This window comes from Nakaseomyces glabratus, chromosome I, assembly GCF_010111755.1.
Source record: "Nakaseomyces glabratus chromosome I, complete sequence".
In the NCBI taxonomy this organism is placed as follows: domain Eukaryota; kingdom Fungi; phylum Ascomycota; class Saccharomycetes; order Saccharomycetales; family Saccharomycetaceae; genus Nakaseomyces; species Nakaseomyces glabratus.
Window position 1 is genome coordinate 88,206 of NC_088959.1, and position 15,461 is coordinate 103,666.

General features: G+C 40.0%; 8 protein-coding genes across 8 annotated transcripts; 5 read left to right on the forward strand and 3 right to left on the reverse strand.

The window, feature by feature from the left end:
* Positions 1 to 136: 136 nt before the first annotated feature.
* On the reverse strand, positions 137 to 2,665 carry PSY2 (Psy2p; the record flags this gene model as incomplete). Its single annotated transcript, XM_447300.1, has 1 exon — positions 137 to 2,665. One exon carries the CDS (start codon positions 2,663 to 2,665, stop codon positions 137 to 139), a length of 2,529 nt encoding a protein of 842 aa, XP_447300.1.
* A 1,381-nt stretch (positions 2,666 to 4,046) lies between these two features.
* Positions 4,047 to 4,848, forward strand: PFY1 (profilin; the record flags this gene model as incomplete). The annotated part of the gene is made up of 2 exons (XM_447301.1): positions 4,047 to 4,059; positions 4,481 to 4,848. 2 exons carry the CDS (start codon positions 4,047 to 4,049, stop codon positions 4,846 to 4,848), a joined length of 381 nt encoding a protein of 126 aa, XP_447301.1.
* Positions 4,849 to 5,173: 325 nt separating this feature from the next.
* GCY1 (glycerol 2-dehydrogenase (NADP(+)) GCY1) lies at positions 5,174 to 6,106 on the reverse strand (the record flags this gene model as incomplete). Its single annotated transcript, XM_447302.1, has 1 exon — positions 5,174 to 6,106. The coding sequence occupies one exon, from the start codon at positions 6,104 to 6,106 to the stop codon at positions 5,174 to 5,176; it is 933 nt and encodes a 310-aa protein (XP_447302.1).
* Positions 6,107 to 7,414: 1,308 nt separating this feature from the next.
* GRE3 (trifunctional aldehyde reductase/xylose reductase/glucose 1-dehydrogenase (NADP(+))) lies at positions 7,415 to 8,395 on the forward strand (the record flags this gene model as incomplete). Its single annotated transcript, XM_447303.1, has 1 exon — positions 7,415 to 8,395. The coding sequence occupies one exon, from the start codon at positions 7,415 to 7,417 to the stop codon at positions 8,393 to 8,395; it is 981 nt and encodes a 326-aa protein (XP_447303.1).
* A 495-nt stretch (positions 8,396 to 8,890) lies between these two features.
* On the forward strand, positions 8,891 to 9,412 carry YPT35 (Ypt35p; the record flags this gene model as incomplete). The annotated part of the gene is made up of 1 exon (XM_447304.1): positions 8,891 to 9,412. The coding sequence occupies one exon, from the start codon at positions 8,891 to 8,893 to the stop codon at positions 9,410 to 9,412; it is 522 nt and encodes a 173-aa protein (XP_447304.1).
* Positions 9,413 to 10,257: 845 nt separating this feature from the next.
* TRR2 (thioredoxin-disulfide reductase TRR2) lies at positions 10,258 to 11,226 on the forward strand (the record flags this gene model as incomplete). Its single annotated transcript, XM_447305.2, has 1 exon — positions 10,258 to 11,226. The coding sequence occupies one exon, from the start codon at positions 10,258 to 10,260 to the stop codon at positions 11,224 to 11,226; it is 969 nt and encodes a 322-aa protein (XP_447305.2).
* A 449-nt stretch (positions 11,227 to 11,675) lies between these two features.
* On the reverse strand, positions 11,676 to 12,851 carry CDC12 (septin CDC12; the record flags this gene model as incomplete). The annotated part of the gene is made up of 1 exon (XM_447306.1): positions 11,676 to 12,851. The coding sequence occupies one exon, from the start codon at positions 12,849 to 12,851 to the stop codon at positions 11,676 to 11,678; it is 1,176 nt and encodes a 391-aa protein (XP_447306.1).
* A 554-nt stretch (positions 12,852 to 13,405) lies between these two features.
* On the forward strand, positions 13,406 to 15,061 carry CTM1 (cytochrome c lysine N-methyltransferase; the record flags this gene model as incomplete). The annotated part of the gene is made up of 1 exon (XM_447307.1): positions 13,406 to 15,061. The coding sequence occupies one exon, from the start codon at positions 13,406 to 13,408 to the stop codon at positions 15,059 to 15,061; it is 1,656 nt and encodes a 551-aa protein (XP_447307.1).
* Between the last annotated feature and the right edge of the window lie 400 nt (positions 15,062 to 15,461).

Here is a 15,461-nt window from a genome sequence, read left to right on the forward strand (position 1 = left end):
TATCTATGTTATCAATTATATATTACTTGTAAGATATAATTACAAACTTTTAAGTGAACTTGTATAAATGCAACTTTATTACAACTTTACGAGCAATGGTATCATTAGCTATTAGGAAATGGCTCCCTTATCGAGTTTATACAGCGTTATCATAAGCTGCAGGACTGCCAACCAAGCAGGTAGCTGGTTGTGAATCAGTTGAAGAGGCACGATCATCGATATGGGTTTCAAAACTATTATAATTCATGACTTTGTTTTTGCTAAGTTGTCCCTTTTTACCATTATTTATTTTATCTCCGTCGAAATCGTTAACATTATCGGCACTTATTTTCCTTTTTTTACCGTTAGGTAGTAATTTACTATGTTCCTTATATTGTTCACGAAGTTGTTTGACAAACGTGATGTAAAGTAATTTATCCAAAACCTCTGGGTATTTATCATTAATATGTTTGTTTAACATAGTAAAATTACTGCTGGGAATAGAACCAGACCTCCGGTGTAGTTCTGTAGCGTTTATGTTGTAGGCATTATCAGAGTAGTTAAACAGTTCCGAATCATCCTTAAAAACATGGCACTCTGATGCAATGATTCTAAAAAAATCTTGAAGAGCCGAATTGGCTAGATTATCTTCAAGCAGATGTTCCTCCATCAGTTTCATAATAGGGGAATACAGCTCGTTACTAATCATATGTCTGTGGTAATATTTGTCATCCAGACAGATGATATTTTTTATGCATCTCAGTGCAGTTAATCGTAATTGTAGCCTGTAACCAGGGTTTATTAGGTTACTAATTGAATCTAATATCCCATTTTCTAAAACAAACTTTCGTGAGATTAACCTTTCATGTTCACTGCAAATAAAAGATACCAACTTCACAAGGTGTATCATTAATACATCATCATTAACATATTTCTGCCTTTCTTCATCTGACATACAATTGTTCTCTATTAATGGGCCAAAGAGTTTGGGAGCTATCTGAATATAGAATTGTTTGAAATACTCCGCTATTTGGTTTTCTAATTGTTGAGAACTATTCAAGGTAAATGGAGGTATTTTTGACATGCCGGTTTGTTCTTGAAAATCATCATCCAAGTTATTGGAATCTTTTCTGAGTAAGATATTATCATCAAAATCTAGCCCGTTATCCAGTTGGTTATCAAATCCATCTCCTATGCAACCTTCAGGATGTAGTAAGGTATTCAGTGCCTGAACCACCTGTTCTCGAAGTCCAGGATTGTTGTCTGTAAGTAAAATTGTAGATAAAATTTCTAATAGCGTTAGATCAACCGTTGCGTTTGCTTCAGAACTTTTGGCTTCATTTTGATTACCATTCAAACAAAGTGATTGTCGGTCGTTATGCTGTGAGATTTCTTTTTGAACGTTATGAATGAGTAATATATCGTGTTCAACAATGGCTATTATTGTGTCAGTGGCTAATATTCTAAGGTTATTATCTTTCTCGAAGTTGAACGCATAATCAAGTAGATTAAACAACCCCTTCTTGACAAGCACTTTGTAAAATTTACTTTTGTCCATGTGCTCTAAATTTCTTGACATTTGGATACATTGATGAAGTAATTTGATACCCTCTTTTCTTTTTTGAATAAGGTCGGTTGACTCATCTGTGAGCTCGGAGTTGTATATTTTATCCTTCGAGTAGAGTTGTAGTAGATTATCTAGAAATGGGTCTGTCTGAAGTGAATCTATTATGCATGTCTCAAGGTCTAGTATTATATCAGTTATCAGACCGAGGTTGTTATCATCAAGGAATTGGACAAGTACTACATCTTTTAGAAATTGTAGTCTGAAGCATTTTTTAATTACAGTTTTCAGTTCTTCATTTTCTAATGGTATTATTTCTTTGAAACTTGGAGCTTCGGATTCCAAACATTTCCTATGGTTAGCTTTAGACGTTGGGAACTCGGTGTCGTATTCTAATATACCTACCACGCCCATTATTCTCTTATCTTCCACTAGGGACTCTATAATATCTCTCTGGTTATAAAGTATCATGGTCTTCAGTATGTTGCTAATGAGAAACAAGTCTCGCGGTATCTTTTCAGTTTCAGCTTTATGGAAGTGAGCTATCAGCAGGTCGATGTAGTTGTTCTTTAGGACATACTCTACTGTTTCTGTTTTCAAGTATTCAAACGCAGTATTGTCGTTTAGAATTTTCAATGCATCCAGTAGTGTTGTAGTGTTCTGTTTTGTTTCTATTGATGGCAGCGCCACAGGGCCGGTGATTATTTCATGTATGGACCCCATGCCGTTATCAACCGACTTCACTGCCACGAGAGATATGTTTGGTTCTATTGACCGCTGCACATTTACGACAAATTCGCATAGTGTGTCGCAACCGAGACTCTCCTCAAAGCTCAGGGCGATATCCTTGCCTTCGACATCCTTCCAAACAATCAGCGTCTCCTCCTGTCGCTGGTACTCTATGTTGCCTTCTAGTTTCGACCGCAGGAGCACTTGGTGTGGCTCATTCTCGTTAGTCACCAGCAGGAAAGCCTCCTCCCGCTTATTATCCACCAGCTCCGTGGACACCACTTCACCGTGGCAGTATCCAGTACCTGTGTCCTTCCACTCGTTGTTCTCCAGCAGGTACACTTTCACACGCTTAGAGTCCGTCCTTGTGACGTTAGTCGAGTGCAACGTCATTATAGCCGTTTATAATTCAGTGGTCTTCTGAGGGTCTAAGTGCAGGTTAGTCGGGTAGAAAGAGTAGTGAAAGCTTCAAAAGCAACCTATTTGCCAATAAAATAATCTACGCTTCAAAAAAAAAAAAATAAAATAACATAACACCACGTCAAAAGGACTAGATGAGCTGGCGATTCCCGATATGTAATGATTACAATCGCCAAATTTTTGCAAAATCTAGTCTCGCCCGCAACAACGTAGATGCAGGAACCCGAAGTTCAAGGTGATCTTTCTCAACTTTCGTAATCTGTCAAGAACAAAGGCTTCGAAAATCCGTGCGGGACCACACCGATACAAGGTTCTTTTGTTCAGGTGTTGTTGTGTATACTATCGTGTACCAAAGCACAACTTACAATACTGTGTCCTATCCCCTTTCAGTAGTCTATCTTAGACTACTTTGTATGATAATAGAAACTTGTTGAATAGTCAGGACATTTAGCGGGTAATTGAACTGGTAGCTTCCGCACTGCCTGGGTTGTGAAGGTCCGGGTAAATACGTTTAGGTCCGGGTAAACCACTTATCAGGTCCGGGTAAACACGTATAACATGATTATAGCAGTTTCTGTTGATATAGTCTAAAACGATCTTGTGGATCAGTTAGTTCTTGTGTCCAGTTATACTTAGAAGACATGATGATAAGATATTAATTCAAAACTCTAAGGGTATATTATACAAATTATACTGGTTATCCTTTTTCATTATACAGAATAAGATGCTAGAACTTAGGTTTAACTTCATAGACTAATGGAGATGAGGGCTCCTTTTATACCTTTTATCTTTGGCAGATAAACTGGTTCTAAGAAGCCCTTATTCGGTTTCTTTTCTGATTAGTAATATTTTAGGTGAACAGAATTTTCACCTGTAAGATGACCATAGTCCGTTACCGGCCTAGTTATATCTTATCTTATCTTCTCCTTCGTTTATATACTTCTGTGCCTGTATGAGCGGTAATATAATGCCTGGTGTCATTGTCGTTTAAGACGCTCATATTCATGGCACGGTATAATCATATGATCATCTTCGTTTAGAATAATAAGTAGTTTCGAGTTTATCTCAACAAAGAGAGAAGGAAAAGGGCAAAAGCCATTAACTGCACTATGTACGATTTTCTCATTAGGAGCAAGGGTAGAGTTACCCTCTCAAGAGGTTACCCTCTCAAGAGGTTCGCTTCTTAGAGGTTCGCTTCTTCCTTTCTGGCCTTCACTCCCCCCCACCGAGGCAGTTGGCTAAACTTGCAAATCGAGAATCGAGATTGTAAAGTATATAAAAGAAGTGATTCTAAGTTTTACATTTGTATAAACCTTCTTTCCTGATATCACCACATCAATTCCTATATTTCCACATGTCTTGGCAAGGTATGTTTTTTACTACTGTGCTTTCCCTCCCCCCATTCTGAAACATTGGAATTACGCGGGTGGTTTAATCTTGAGTGTTAATCTTTTGACCTTATGAATTTAAGAACTCTCACTAAGGATTCTCTCTCTCTTCTTACCAATTTGTGGTTTATGTGGTCTCAAGCATCGACTGATACTCATTATTAACTAAAAATTATTAGCATGAATTACTAACAATCTTTACTCAATTTTGATCTTTAAACAATTGAAAGAAGATTTATGAAGTGGAAAGGGGGGTTTCTGATTTTCAACTTTGCCCAATTGCAATATGAACCTTCAATCAATTAAGCGGTCTTATGCTTTTGCTATAATCCCTGTGATTCCACCCCCTTTTTTTATTCCTTCTTCCATTTTGTATCAGATTTGAAACGCTCTTACTCAGCTTACACTGATAACCTACTAGCTACTGGTAAGGTCGACAAGGCCGTTATTTACTCTAAGGCCGGTGACGCCGTATGGGCCACTTCCGGTGGCTTGTCTCTACAGGCAAACGAAATCAGTGAGATCGTTCAAGGTTTCGACAACCCAACCGGTTTGCAAAGCAACGGTCTACACATCCAAGGTCAGAAGTTTATGCTCCTTAGAGCCGACGACAGAAGTATCTACGGTAGACACGACGCAGAAGGTGTGGTTTGTGTCAGAACTAAGCAAACTGTTCTGATCGCACATTACCCTCCAACTGTTCAAGCAGGTGAAGCCACCAAGATCGTTGAACAATTAGCGGATTACTTGATCAGCGTCCAATACTAAGCTGAATGATACCACAGATTAATTATTTTGATATTTCCTTGGAGTCACAGAAAAGCTGCACAACAAACTAAAAGCAATTGCTTTTATTCCCGTTTTTGTTGTAAAAGTATTTGCAAATTGAGTGCCATGCTTTTGTGATGCTTACACCTGGTGCAACTAATAAAGAATAATTTATAAATATATATATATTTACTAACTAAAAAAAAAAAATATTAAACGAAACAAGATAAACTTCCCATATCGATTATTAATTTTTTATAAGCTCTTGCTAACATTGTTTAATAATATATTAAACCTAATTTGTGTATATACGCGTTTGTAGCTTTTACACAAATGGCTTAAATGGCCCCCAGTTTGGACTGACCACTCTTCTCTCACCATGCTTCTTTGCATAGTTGCTTAAGGTAGCGAAGTCCTCATCAGAAAGCTTGAAAGTTTCTTGGTTACCGTGAATCCTCTCAGGTTTAACGGATTTTGGTAGAACCACGTATCCCCTTTGTGCGTGCCAGCTGATAACCAATTGGCCAGCGTTGACGCCATTTTTCTTGGCTATTTCTGTGATCTCTTCCTCTTTCAAGATTGGGGCGTCTGTACTACCCAATGGTGAGTACGCTTCAAGAACGATTCCCTTTTCTTTACAGAAATTGATCAATTCATCTTGAGGTAGGAGAGGATGGATCTCAATTTGGTTAGCTGCAGGTACTACTTTGTTTCCCTTAGAGTTCAAAAGCTCCTTCAAGTTATTAATAGAAAAGTTTGAAACACCAATAGCTCTGGCCTTTTCCTTTGGAAGCTCTTGCATCAGCTCCCATGTCTTGACAAAATTCCAGTCCTCGAGGTCAACATCTCTGGAGCCATCTTCTCTCTCGGGGATCTGAAGCAAGTTTCCGTCTTTGATCAAATCAGTCTTCAAGGCAACGGGCCAGTGCATTAAATACAAATCAACGTAGTCCAGGCCCAACCTTTTCAAAGATTGGTCCAGGGCCTCAGTTGGGTTGCGATGTTGCGTACCCCACAATTTGGTGGTGACAAACAACTCATTTCTGGGGATGTTCGAGTCCCTGATGGCTCTGCCAATCTCCTCCTCGTTCTTATAGATAGCAGCAGTGTCAATGTGTCTGTAGCCGGCCTTCAAGGCCTCCAAAGTCGCATTGTAACCCTCGTTTTCACTGGATTGCCAGGTTCCCAAACCAATTACAGGAATGTGGGCACCGGTGTTCAATTTCAAAGTAGAAGTGTTCTTATGTAGAGCAGCCATTGCGTTAGTATAGATTGATCTATTTATGAGTGTGGTGTTTCTAAGCATTTAGTGTATGGATAGAAGTATTCTGCTACTGGGATGGGAAAGCTAGGGACTTCTCCTTCGTTTATATACGTTTTCCCAGTCTCCCCTACTCAGAATTCAACAAATTCTCTCAATTTGAAGCTCATCTGTGTTTTTAGCCCTTATTTGCTAAGTGCATGTCTCAATTACAACATTATTCGTTGCTTGTAATACCTTTCGGGATGCAAAAGATCCCGAACATTTCTTCCGGTTGGCGGGGGTGTCACACTACGCAAGGTTGGGTTCCTTAGAAATTACCAAATGTCGGAATACGTGAATTTGTTAGAGGTTGCAGAACAAAGCTACAATCCATCTGGCATCTACACACTTTTTTTTCATTCTTTTGGCACTGCACAGCAGAGCATAGCACTGTATAGCAGGGCAGAGCATGGCAGAGCAACATGTTCTGGTTCTAATACTACTCAACGTACCCATAGCCCACCCTCCAAGTGCCCTCGATCATCTTCCCTCATTACACACTTCACAAAGGAATCTATTATCCTCCCCATAATCACAGAAACAGAGACGTAACGTGGTTTGTAAGGACCCTGAAAGCCCCCGCGTTCTATGCAGCTGCACAAGCGTTTCTATGCAAATCCCTTTCCTGTGAAAAATGGCACTACGTCATTTTGTGACGTTCCCTGGTTTTGACACTTTTCAGCGCTGAGACTTGTAAGGCCCAGTAGTTACGTATAGACAAGCGTGTTGTATAGCAATAGTGTACTTGTAGGTTCAAGAGTAAGTATTCACTGGTACTTTTCTATTGCATTTCCTTTCCCCAATTTGCTTGTGGTAATCTAGTGATTGTGTCTTTCAGGAGATAAGCAAAGTGGAGATAAGAGGTTGTGATCGCAAACCAGGAAGCCCATGCTGGGATTCTCGAAGCCGGAGATAAGATTGTCTGGAGTTTTAGAGTAGTTGTGGGGGGGGGAGCAGGGATCCCACCGTGGAAGTTTGTTTGTAATAAGCTATAAGCAACGTTCAGTGGGGACTAAAGGTATCGTGGTCACAGAGGCAGATTTCTACTTTGCAATGTAGAGAGCGTATTTGTAGATATCAGGTTACTCTTTGAGGCCCCACCACGCATTACCCGAAAATACAACCCTTTCTGTCATTTATAATTTTCTATGTAATTTTTCATTATATAAGGGGCGAAAGGGAGCAAAAAGAATGTTTCCACAATTGTCCCAACACATACCGACTGCAATTGAAAAAGCCTAAGCATTCTATATCAAGTAGAAGATGTCTAGTGTTGTTACTTTGAACAATGGTTTGAAAATGCCCCTAGTTGGGTTGGGTTGCTGGAAGATCCCAAACGATGTCTGTGCACAGCAGGTCTACGATGCCATCAAGATTGGTTACCGTTTGTTTGACGGTGCTGAAGATTATGGTAATGAGAAGGAAGTAGGTCAAGGTATCAGAAAGGCTATTGACGAAGGTGTGGTCAAGAGGGAGGACGTCTTTGTCGTCTCCAAGTTGTGGAACAGCTTCCACCACCCAGACCATGTTAAGATGGCATTGAAGAGAACTTTGTCTGACATGGGTCTGGACTACTTGGACTTGTTCTACATCCACTTCCCAATTGCCTTCAAGTACGTGCCATTCGAAGAGAAGTACCCTCCAGGATTCTACACCGGTAAGGAAGACGAAAAGAACGGCCACATCACTGAGGCACACGTTCCTATTATCGATACTTACCGTGCTTTGGAACAGTGTGTTGAAGAAGGTTTGATCAAATCTATCGGTATCTCCAACTTTTCCGGTTCTCTAGTGCAGGATTTGCTACGCCAATGCAAGATCAAGCCAGTTGCTTTGCAAGTTGAACACCATCCATACTTGACCCAAGAGCACCTGGTTGAGTATTGCAAGGACAATGGTATCCAAGTTGTCGCATACTCCTCATTTGGTCCACAATCTTACATCGAGTTGAACCACCCATTGGCCAAGAACACACCAAACTTGTTCCACCATGACACCATCAAGCAGATCGCTAACAACCACAATGTTGCAACATCACAAGTCTTGCTAAGATGGGCCACACAAAGAGGCATCGCCATCATTCCAAAGTCATCCAAGAAGGAGAGACTGCAGGACAACTTGATGATTGATGAGAAGTTGACTTTGACCCACAAGGAACTGGAAGCTATCAGCAAGTTGAACAAGAACTTGAGATTGAACGACCCATGGGACTGGTTGGATGGTAAGTTCCCAATCTTTGCTTAAGGTTGTATAGACTAACTTGATATAATGCAATTTATAAAAGGATATAGCAAATTATCATCACATTGACTGTGCAAAAACCATACTATCATTAAGGCATTGCAGGTATATGGTACTAGCTCACATCCGACTGCATAGCTTTGTACGCCCACATGACTACTTCAGAGGATCTAGGGTAAAAGTGAAAAATTAGGTTCCTCATCGAATATAAGCATAAAAAGTGCTACAATCAATGCCTAAATGCTCCAGAGTACAAGATACCATTGGCAATTTATATTTGTGTTCACCATATCTCGATAAGCTTTACAGATAATAAGTTGTTATTTAAAGGTGGGCACTTTACAAAAAATTTTCAGTTATACTTGAGCAGGTTTCAAGGGTACACAAGGAGTTGAAGTTATCTTTAGAAGTTACCTACATGGTGGAATACTCCTCAAGTGGAAGTAGTGTATAAGGGAAAGTAGAATTTACTATTCGTTGATATTAGATACTATTTTGATGGCTGATAAGGTTGCCGTTCTAGATCCAGAGCCCATAACGCTTTTAGACACCGAGGATGAGCCTGGGATCTCGCAAAGCAGGCGAAGTAGTATAGCGAACTCTAATTTCTATATAGAACGTGCGTTTGTCACAAACTGCACCATCATATCAGGGGAGCGAAGCACGCCGAAGTTTGCGGTATGGAAGGTGACTGCTGTTTTACACCCGCTAAATCCCAACAGCAGCGGGTCTTACCGAATCCACACGTATAAACGGTACTCAGATTTCGTTGAATTTCGCAACGCCTTGCTGGACAGGGTACGCACCAAGAGGCCTGCATCGGTGAGCGAGATACCCGAGCTGCCACCACCTGTCAAATGGTATTACAGCTGGAAGTACAACGAGATCAATCTCAACAAGGAATGGCTCGCCAACAGAAGAAAAGGATTGGAATTATTCATCAACCAGGTCCTGCTCAATGGCAACATCGTGGACATAGCAAAAGATTTGGTAATCCAGTTCCTACGACCCAGAAAGTAGATCTACATTGTCTAGAAATACCCGATATTCCATTTTTTTTTTGTCTTTATCTTCAACAAAAGGAGATTGCAGGAAACTGTGAGACCCCAAGTACACAGTCGCACAAACCAGAGGGATTTGAAGTCACCACCTCTCGAACCACAAACCTTAATCACTATTCGTAAATACCCTCACTACATAGAAACTCACGAGACATTAGGCATTACTATATACAATGTAACTTTGCACTTTGCACCCTACACTACGCTACCTCCCCATATCCATATCCCTCCATATCCTTCCATATCCTTCCCATCAGCACTTGTACAAGCATTCCACCAGCGAAGAGAACTTCAATCTTTCGATTACAGCCTTGGGCTGGCCAAGGGTCCACCTTTGGTAAGAGAGCGATGAGCATTAGAAATCGCTTCGTGCGGGATATCTCTTGCAGGCTGAAATTCTCAAAAATTAATAATTTGCAATTCCTTTTTCTTGCAAAAGCTTTTTACGTCTTTTCTTTTGAAAGAATAATGCGATGAGCTTTTGATAATTTACTGGTAACTTCGACTATCATTGTGGATTATCCGGGCTGGCTGGAAGTGTGTTTAGGTAATTTGTTGGATCAAGCACTCAATTCGAGTTTTATGGGTGCTTATTAGTAACAGCAATCTTAATAACGCAATTGTGTCTCGAAGTCTGATCTTTTTCATATATAAATGGGGGCTCTATTGTTCACTTTTGATGTATGGCCTGTAATCTCTTATTACATATATAATAATAAAAGAACATCTTATAAAGTACAAGAAAATACAACTATAGGAAACTCATATCCACACACACACACACATATACAAACACATACAAAAATGACTAACATGAATCACAAGAAGGTTGTTATTATTGGTTCCGGTCCAGCTGCTCACACCGCTGCCATCTACTTGGCCAGAGCTGAGATTAAGCCTACCATGTACGAGGGTATGTTGGCTAACGGTATTGCCGCTGGTGGTCAATTGACTACCACTACTGAAATCGAGAACTTCCCAGGTTTCCCAGACGGTATGACCGGTTCTGAGTTGATGGACAGAATGAGAGCTCAGTCCACCAAGTTCGGTACCGAGATCATCACCGAGACCATTGCCAAGGTTGACTTGTCTTCTAGACCATTCAAGTTGTGGACCGAGTTCAACGAAGACGGTGAGCCAATCACTACTGATGCCATTGTCATCGCTACTGGTGCCTCCGCCAAGAGATTGCACATCCCAGGTGAGGAAACTTACTGGCAACAAGGTATCTCCGCTTGTGCTGTCTGTGACGGTGCCGTCCCAATCTTCAGAAACAAGCCACTAGCCGTCATCGGTGGTGGTGACTCCGCTTGTGAAGAAGCTCAGTTCTTGACCAAGTATGGTTCCAAGGTCTACTTGATTGTTAGAAAGGACCACTTGAGAGCCTCCACTATCATGCAAAGACGTGCCGAGCAAAACGACAAGATTGAAATTCTATACAACACTGTCACCCTAGAAGCTCAAGGTGACGGTAAGTTGCTAAACAACTTGAGAATCAAGAACGTTAAGACCAACGAGGAAACCGACTTGCCAGTCAATGGTTTGTTCTACGCTATCGGTCACACCCCAGCTACTAAGATCGTAGAAGGCCAAGTTGAAACTGATGAAACTGGTTACATCAAGACCATCCCAGGTTCTTCTTTGACTAGTGTCCCAGGTGTCTTCGCCGCCGGTGACGTTCAAGATTCCAAGTACAGACAAGCTATTACTTCAGCTGGATCCGGTTGTATGGCCGGTTTGGATGCTGAAAAGTACTTGACTGAATTGGAATAAACTGATGTTTATTAATGATCTTTTACTTTTACTTTACACCTTATGTTTTCTATCCATTTCATGTCGTTCTATTGTTTCATTTGAACTTGCAGTACTGTGTCTTTAAAATTTGAATAATTTTTAATCGATCTTCAAGAAGGTACCAACTGCCCAAAAAATTTTTTATACATTCACTACTCTGTCAGATCTGTTTTTTACCGATTAGAATCTTAAATATTTGAATTATATAATTATAGACTATGTCAATATTAAGTTTTTTCATTCATAATTATCTTTTGGTTGGATTCGCCTATAGTAACCTATATGTATTCATTGAATATTATGTAAACTGCCGTGGATTCTCAGCATTCTGTTTTGAATAAGAGTAGAAAATAAACATAAATAGATATAATGTGGAGTAAGTACATTCATTGTTATCGCTTATTTTTTTACAACTGAAATAAAACAAACTAACGCATCTTCAACTGCAAGTTTTTAACTTGATCCTCCATCTTCTTAACTTTTTGTTGGATTTCTTCAAGATCCGAGTTTAACTTAGACCTCTCAGTTACAATATTTTGCTCCCATTGTCTGAATCTTTGTTCTTCAGCCTTGACTTGGTCAGTGAAGTACTTCTTCAATGCATTTTCCTCTTGTTTGTATGCCGGATTATGTGATAACTTCCTTGCTGGAGCTCTGGCAGGAATGAATGGGTCATCATCGCGCTGGTCCTCGCCTTCCTTCAAACCAACTTCTAGTCTTAATCTTCTGTATGTCTCGTAGTGGATTTCATTGGTAGTTTCTATTAAATCAGCTAAGTAGGTTCTCAATAGTAATGTTCTCAGCAGAACGAAGTTGCAATGAGCCTCATTTTCAACCTCAACTAAACCCCATGGGTATTTACGAGCCGTAACCATTTGTCCCGCGGCATTTTGGTATTGTTTATCTGATCCAACGATATGGAATGGCATAGCCTCGATGATCGACCTGGCATGTTCAAATGAGATCATGTCTTGCTTGTTTGACTGGTCGGCAGCTTCCTCCAGAGGTGGAGTAAAGATACGGATCTGGTGGTATTCCAAAACCTGTCTTATTCTATTTTTAAACTCGGTGATCTCATTCTGCGTTAGGGTATCTGATTTAGAGATAATTGGGATTAGGTTGGCTCTGCTAGAGAGACGTTTCATCGTTTCAATATCAATTGGCTTCAAGCCGTGGCCAGTTGGTCTAATGAAGTATAGGACAGCATGTATCCTCAGATCAAATTTGGTATCTCTGAATGGTTGTTGTTCTTGGCGCATGTATGAGTCGTGCTGGTCATCGATGAAGTCCACCACTGTCTGCCATGCTTTGTCATTATTGATATTGTCACCGAATCCAGGAGTATCAATAACATTTACACGTAAAGAAAAATCGGATTCCTCAAGTATAGCCCTGGAAATGTTGATACGAACAGTCTTCCTGATGGCGTTATCCCTTGGATGATCCTCGGTTGACTTCAAAGTTGTCGAGAATAATGTGTTGACAAAAGTGGTCTTACCCAGGCCAGACTCACCACAAACCATCATGTTAAACACACCGCCATCCTGCGTGACAATGCGAGCCCTTTGAGTAGGTAGGTTGCTCAAACCGATAACTTCAGCCATGTTGATCTCTTATCAGTAAACTATATTCAGTAAATTAGGTGCCTGTGATTCAGATGTAGCTCTAACAATGAAGTATTAATATAGGCTGGCAGCTGGTATACAGTTAGTTCTCCTTTTTGGTTTGGAAAGTATTCGGATAAAAATAGAAATTGGTCAAAAATTGGTGTATTTGATCCGTTCGAAGACGCAATTTGTAAAACGCAATAAGCAGCTATCAATTCAAGTGATCTTGAATGTGAATGAGAAACTGTATACTACAAGTCAGCATTGGATAAAATCAATTGTCTTCAATAGCAATGAGACTATGCTATCGAGAAATGTCCACGTTACCCAAAGGAATCGAAAACTGCTTCGATCCCGAGCCCTGGAAACGCGTAACTACGTAGATGAGTATATGGATTTGTGAGTATAATAAGCAATAAAGAAGCCGGGCAAATAATGGTAACATACGTCAATTGGTTGTGGGGCCGGTAAGCAATAAGTAGCCATTTTGTTGTAATATTGGCTAACTAGTTGGTTTGTCTCGTTTTCTGGTTGACTAGCTTGAAACTCTGATGGAGTTGGCTAATATTTGTAACGCTACCATAGCGAAGGGGATTGCTGTTCAGAAGGACAGCTATGGCGGTTACGGTGTGTATATTGTTGATCCCGGAGCTTTAGTTGGTTGTAATGATCCCAAGTTGGGTGGTGATAAAATTGAGCTCCTCAGAGTGTCCAGTGTGTTCAATGTGAAGAACCTTATGGAAGCTATGAATGCTCTGGAAGGGGAGTATGCCGAGGATGGCCAAAGAGCGGCAGATATGTTCAAGTCAATAATTGGGTCTTCTATAGAAGAATTGAGTGCTGTGTCCGAGACGTGTCTACTGGTCTATTTTATGATGGTTATTTACCTAATGGGAGAACAAGGGTACGCCGTTCCGATGAAGATATCAAGATATATTGATACAGTGTTGTTGGGGACCACTGTGAACAATGCATCGAATTGTATTGAATCAATGCTGATTCACTATGAGCATGTTGCTTTGTTTCACGAACTGGACAACAACTTGCAAAAACTGCATAAGACGCTCATAAGCAAGATGCCTTCGAAAAAGAATTACTCCATAGAACTGCTGAGACAAATATATAGTGCAACAGTGTCGAGAGTTCTTGAAATTCCCCAAGAACTACATGAAGAGAACTATATGGATAATTACGTGGTAACTCCTTCGTTGGTACCCATTTTAGATTACGTAAACCATGGTGATAAGACTTCTAGAAATGCATATTATGATGTTGATAGACGTAAAGGAGATATAATATTATATTTGGATCTGACTGTGGTGAATCCTGGGAAACTGAAGCCGAACACTGAAGTATTAATAACGTATAAAGACATTGAAGATTCATTGGCAATGATAACGAAGTATGGTTTCGATCCGGCAAATTATACAACTACAGGGACTAAGATATTCTCTTGTACATTCGATAAAATGTATCTATCTACCAACAAGTTTGATAATGAGATAGACATCCGAAACTTTTATCAATGGTTTAGCATTAATCCTTCCTTGCAATTTGTATTGAACTCAGAGAATGAATGGCTAATAAACGATTCATTAGCTGAATTTGAAAGGTTACTGGTACCATTTGCAACTAGCTCACAGCGCAATGAGCATTATTGGATATACTCTGATGGTGACGATGCTAGGAAGAGATTCATGGAGTATTTTGACATTGATGAGGTTGAAGATGAAGATGAGGCATGGGCACAACTTGAGACACAATTCAAATGGTTTGAGAGCAGCGAAAATGATCTTATGCCTTTCCCACCTTGTGTTTGGACTGTTAAAAGTAAATTCTTGAAAGAAAAGGAAGCTACAGGCTATGAGCTGGAAAAAGTAATCCAAAATAAGCTTGAAAATAGCCGGGCACTCTATAATGAAACTACGAATCAATTCCAAGCTTACCTCGAAAACTACTTAGACTATCGCATTGATGTTCTACAAGAATACAGTCCCGAAGATACTGAGAATGAGAACGCCGTCTCGCAGCTGATTGCCAGGGAATTATCTGTCCTACTTAAGATCAGAGATAGAATCAACAATAATAAATCAATATTTTTAAATTCTGAAGACAAAAAGTATGCAAAGCTACCTTTATTGCCTACAAAAAACGTCGAAAGACCGCCATGGTTATCAGAAGGTGATGACGATTTCGACCAAGACTAGCCATAGCTAATTTGGCACCAGAGCAATAATATTCATCCATGTCATGAACATAAATTATTGTAAATATAAATATAAGTGTTCTATATACTTGCTATCATAAATACCTGGCTATGGTATAATCGTATCACAATTGCAAAATAGAATATAGTCTGAGTTCATGTGATATCGTTCCGTTTACGCGTTTTCGCGTCGGCTCTCTCCTCTCTTAGAAGAACAAATGGAAAAACGTTGAAACTATTGAAATCAGTGATAACAGTGTACTAATCAGGTTGAATTATTTTTAAAGTAGTGTAAATGGTGTGTACTTGTATTCTGGATAGCGCTGAGTGAGAGTATATAACAGTGCTGCACGCAAAGGACACTCTTTTTTTTTGGGAGAACACAGAAGGTAGCTTGGCGG